General features: G+C 35.5%; 1 protein-coding gene across 1 annotated transcript; it reads left to right on the top strand.

Annotated features, from left to right (window-relative positions):
* The first annotated feature begins 972 nt into the window (after positions 1-972).
* LOC121296906 (beta-2 adrenergic receptor-like) lies at positions 973-2,840 on the top strand. Its single transcript, XM_041222813.1, has one exon. It carries the CDS (start codon positions 1,189-1,191, stop codon positions 2,392-2,394), a length of 1,206 nt encoding a protein of 401 aa, XP_041078747.1. The 5' UTR covers positions 973-1,188; the 3' UTR covers positions 2,395-2,840.
* Positions 2,841-5,747: the final 2,907 nt, after the last annotated feature.

Below are 5,747 nucleotides of genomic sequence, written 5' to 3'. Positions count from 1 at the left end.
ATCAGTCACGTTTTAAGATCTGATGCCCCCACTGCATTGTCAAATGAAATGTGAAGATTTAAAGACATTTTTAAAATCTCAGTATTTGAGCAACAGAATTTGGAACCATTCAGAAACATTGCAAACATCATATAGTAACATGCAGCTATTGAAACAGCATCTGTAGTTGTATGTAATTTAATATATTTTGATTATTTGTTTTCAAATGGGTTTTATTTATAATTACATTTATAGTCAATGACTCACAGCTGCTTTTCTGCATTCAAAAAAAAAAAAGCACAGAGCTAGTGAAACCTAATATTTACAATACTATGTTTTGATATATACGTATCAGTAACTCTTTTCAGATCCCATTGTGCTTGACTGGTAACAGGTGGGAAAGAGGACAGTGATCATCATATATATCTGTATACAACACATGCAAATTGAAGCTTTATCGGTGATCCATGATCATCAGTTTACACACCACAGGCACAAAAAAACATAAAGGCATCATTGGATGTACTTACTTAATATTAACATGCTTTTGATGCCTTTAATTCTCCATATACCAGAAGTACTGTACCTTGCACAGAGCTAGATATGTTGCTAGAAAGATGCATACAAACAGGTAAATCATTAATAAAGATCAGATTGACTAAGATTTAGCTTTTTCTTCTGCTGTAATTTGAAGTTCTTGTTTCAAGTATTTCATTCAAATCAGACAGACTGTTGCATTGAATGCATTTTAACAAAAGAAAACTGTTATTCATTTGCTACATTTTTGACAAATAATTTTAGCTTTTAATTTCATTAAACAACCTCTTTAATTTTTCTGTGGAAGTGAAGTGAACAGGCTAGTGTGTACAGAAGCCTTGAGGCTTTGAACGTTCAGCTCCTCACATGTTGATAGGCTGCAGAGGAACATGATGTCACTGCAAGCTATTATAAGGGCCCTGTCAAAGAGCAAGCCACTTCCTAAATGAAGGCAGAGCTAAATGTGTGCTGAAGTGAAGCAGAGTCAGAAAGAGAGAGAGACTCGCAGGGTGAAATAAAATGCTGGGTGTTGTGGAAACTCATTCAGAATATTCATGTATTAAGGGACCAAAGGAATAATACACACATTTGAAGACAAGAAAAAAAGATCTCCTTGGGAAAGGAGGTCTGAATACTTTTGCAAAGGTTTCTTGTTATTATTTTCCTAGGATCATGGGTACATTTACACCTGTGCCATCAAACTATTCAAATGGGTCTCATTATGAATACACTGAACCACAGATGGTCATATTGGGCATCATTATGTCAGTTTTAGTGCTTGCCATAGTGTTTGGCAACTTGCTTGTGATCAGTGCGATTGCAAAGTTCCAGAGACTTCAGACTGTCACAAACTGCTTCATAACTTCTTTGGCTTGTGCGGACCTGGTGATGGGACTCATTGTGGTCCCATTTGGGGCTTGCTCTATCTTGCTGAAAGACTGGAAATTTGGGAAATTCTGGTGCAGGTTCTGGACTGCTACAGATGTCCTCTGTGTGACTGCCAGCATAGAGACTCTGTGTGTGATTGCTCTGGATCGATATCTAGCTATCACATCACCATTCAGGTACCAGTCCTTATTAACTAAATGGAAAGCCAGGATTGTGGTTCTTATTGTTTGGGTGGTGGCAAGTTTAATTTCCTTTTTGCCGATACACATGGATTGGTGGAAATCTAAGGATCAGGTGGCAGAAGACTGTCTGAAAAAAGAAGACTGCTGTGAGTTTTTCACAAACACTGCCTATGCCATCACCTCCTCCATCATCTCCTTCTACATACCTCTGGTGATCATGGTCTTCGTCTACTGCAGAGTTTTCCAAGTAGCCAAGAAGCAGCTGAAGAAAATAGACAAGTGCGAGGGGAGGTTTCTCGGCAAGATCAACAACGAAGATGGCAAGAACAGCAAATCGGGTCAGAGGAGGACGTCCAAATTTTGCTTAAAAGACCACAAAGCATTAAAAACATTGGGAATAATCATGGGGACGTTCACACTGTGCTGGCTGCCCTACTTTGTACTCAATGTAGTTAATGCCAGTGTAAAATTGAACAATATTGAACTCATGTTTAGGATCTTAAACTGGATAGGATATGCCAACTCTGCATTCAACCCTCTTATTTACTGTAGGAGTCCAGAATTTAGGCACGCTTTCCAGGAGATCCTGTGTTTGAGAAGATCACCTTTATACAAGATGGGACAAATCAATGGAAATGTTTACATTGAACACAGCTGGCAAAATAACCAGCAAGCAAAAGTTAGTACATTTGAGTCTGAGGACTTGATTACTATAGATAGAACATTGCTGAACTCGAAAGGTACCAATTTAAACAGCAGCACTGACACAAACGGGAATTGCAACAGTGCTCTTACAACAGTCATATAGTGTATAGAGAATTCATAACATGTAGGTGACTTCAAATGATCTATATCATAAAACTTAAATGATCTGGTAAGCATTGTTCTTTTTTATTTTGCCTAAATGTGCTTCATTTTTTGTTTGTTTTTGTTTTTAGATTTTTTTCACAGTGCCATCTTAAAAGTCAGCAGTTTAGTGTGTGTTCCATTTAAGGGTCCACTCAAAAATGCATGTTCATTCTGTAAAGTAGGTACTGCAAATTCGCATTTCACCTACCTCATAGCTAGAATAAAGCAGTGGAATAACTTTATCATTTAAGTATGACACGTCTTGAAAATTGATTCTGTTACAGACCATTCCCCCGCCCCCTACCCCAGCATTGAATAGTAATGCAGAACTAGGTTTCAGTACAAGAAGTAGACTGCCTTAAATATGTAATTAGCATTTATGATTGCTTCTTGGGAAACTGAAAAGTACAGTGTATATACTTATATAAACAAATATATATATAATATATATATATATATATATATATATATATATATATATATATATATATATATATATATATATATATATATATATATATATATATATATATATATATATATATATATATATATTTTGTCAACATTTTGTACAGCATCAGTCACTTTCATATTTTTATATCTCTTAAAAAAATAAAAGTTTATTACATTCCTGTTTTTCTTTATGAAAATCTTAAGCAAGAAAGGGACTTTCAGTGAACTGCTTGGCAGTCTACTGCTGCCAAAGGGTAACCTTAAGCATAGATTAAAAATAACAGGTGCAGATTGTAACTCTCCCCGTGGTGAAGTTGCATTTCAGAACACTTGAGATTTACGTTGCCTTTTGGTTTGCTAATAAACTTTTAAGGTTAAGGTTAATTGTGTTTAATGATGACAATCTTTATTTTTTTGGGCTGTACAATGTTTACTATGATGCGAACTACAAACAAAAAAAGCATACAGTCTGCCCTTAAATACAGAAGCAGTCCCAAACACAACTTCATATTTATCCCAACCGTCTTATCTTCTCTGTTGACCATATGCTCTGCGGTGTTTGTTGTAGGTTTACCTTATTATTCTCAAGATCTCAGAGCTGAAAGTGCTGAATCTTATAAAGCATGCGCATTGCACACCCCTGGGGAAATATATATCTGTCTTGTTTTTGCATTTAAATATACTGGCATGTTAAATGTTAAAACTTTTACTGGGATTTGTTTACTTTAAAAGTTATTTGTCTATAAGTGAGCCCCCTGCCAAAATAGATGCTACTGTTTTAGTCAAATATCAGATATCAATTTCCAGAAAAAAAGAGAGATTCTCCTTAAAAGAATGTAAAAGGTTTTTGCCCAACTTATAGATGTAAAATTGCACTGCAGGGTGTTAGCCACTTGTGTCTATGAAAAGTTTATTTTAAAAGAGGAAACGGTTTAGAAAATACCGCATCATGCAGTGGAAAGTATATCGTTTCTGCTTTCACAGAAGCATGAACCAGGTTCTCCATTTGTAGTCTTGTGCTTTGTGCACAATGGTGATTAATGTTAATCGAAACCAAACTGTGTTTGTGCTCCTCTTGTGCATATTAACAGTGATCAGCCACTTGTGAATGTGACTTTCCTTTCAAGCATAACCAGGGATCAGTGCCACAAACGTGGACTTGTAAATAAACCACAATTGGTTTTGTGTTCTTTATTTGAAGTTATTCAGAACCAGCTCAGCTGAGCTTTGAAAACTTGCACTTAGTTAACTGTGCTGCTTGATTATTTCACTCTAAAACTCCTCCCTTTGAAATAAGTCAGAGGAAGTTCATATCACAATGACTGAATTCCTAACCATCGCAGTAAAACAAAGTGAAAAAGCATATGGACTTGTCATAGCTAACGTCTCTAAAATATGTACAGTATATTGCATTTCCCCTAAGTCTAGCACACTGAAGCTAACGGAAAACTCACAGAAATGCATTAACCAGAAAACCATTAGATAAATATGTTACAATACTGCTGAGAAAATATATAGCTGTCATGACATATAGCTGTCATTTGCACACAGTGAAAAAAAAAGAAAAAAAACCTAACCGAAACAAATTAACAATTGTGTTGAAAATTTGAACAAATGTAAACTCCAGAATACCCTAATTGAATCCTTACTCTACAGATTCTTTTTTTTTCTGACTATCTGTAAAGTTATGTGTTTTTAAAATCTCAGTATTGTATCAATCAATTAATGGTTTACATGTTTGGTGCATTAATGTGTGAAAGTAAATATTGTTCTTTACATTGCAATGCACTTGAAATGCTGTGTAGCATTTGCACATGCTGGCCTCTACTGGTGGTTTATTATACGCACACTTTCTACAAAATCTTAGTGTTTGTAACACTGTATGACAATATATTAATGTGTAATAAACTTGAGGTGAGCAAGCTGATTTATCAAGTCCTAAAACACAATACAATCCCACAGCACCCACCACTAAAGATGCAGAGTTTTGTTGTTGTTGTAATTATTATACTTCATTACTAGACTACAGTACTGTAAGTTTTAACTCAAAATGCAATCTTTAAATTCTATTAAGTCAGACATCACAGGCAATATCATATATTATGTTCTCTGGCAATTCGAACGTCCACACACTGTTGACTGCACTACCTGCTGTTTCTCTTTGCTTAAAGGCATTTCACAGCTGAAAGAACTAGGCAACCGGTATTAACAATAATACCTCTGATGCCTGACTGATAGGACTCCCAGTGTAATTCAAGACCATTTCTGAGTGTGTGCTTATATTTGCAGGCTAATGCAGGGTATGCTTAGTCTCAAGTGATTGTGTTAATCTGTGAGGTGGGGGTTAGAAGACACATGTATTATATATACAACATATACTATATGAGGTGTTAGCAATGTAAGATAACACTAAGGGGTCTCATGTTCTGAAGACAGAGATGGTGAGAAGGACTCAGTTTGCTCACCCCTAGCAAGAATAGTCTCAGCTGCAGCCTTGTTAGTTGAATTGTAAAATATTATTATTATAATGATATGAAGCTCTTTTTGCACAAGGAAATTATTATTTTTCTAATAGTGAATATGTGAAGTTCCATTGTACAGTATATTTATGTGTTGCAAATGTTGTCTGACATTTGTATTTGAAAAATAAAGTGTATATAACTTACACAGTGGGTCATGGTTTTTATTCAGCAGGGTGTGAAAAGACTGTTAAAGTAAGCCTTAGATGTGTGTCACATTTAGATACATATTACATGAAGAGAACATGCATTACAAACTATGTGGTTTACCTGGCGTCCTGAGAAGATGACTGCACATTAGAATATAACCACGGAGGCCAAAGATAGTTCTGAGAGAGAG

The sequence above is a fragment of the Polyodon spathula genome, chromosome 22, assembly GCF_017654505.1.
Source record: "Polyodon spathula isolate WHYD16114869_AA chromosome 22, ASM1765450v1, whole genome shotgun sequence".
NCBI lineage: Eukaryota > Metazoa > Chordata > Actinopteri > Acipenseriformes > Polyodontidae > Polyodon > Polyodon spathula.
Note: the sequence above shows the minus strand (reverse complement) of the source record. Positions and strands in the feature narration are given on the sequence as shown.

Excerpts from the sequence above, each read along its gene's own strand:
- LOC121296906 (XM_041222813.1), top strand. The coding sequence starts at position 1,189 with ATGGGTACATTTACACCTGTGCCATCAAACTATTCAAATGGGTCTCAT.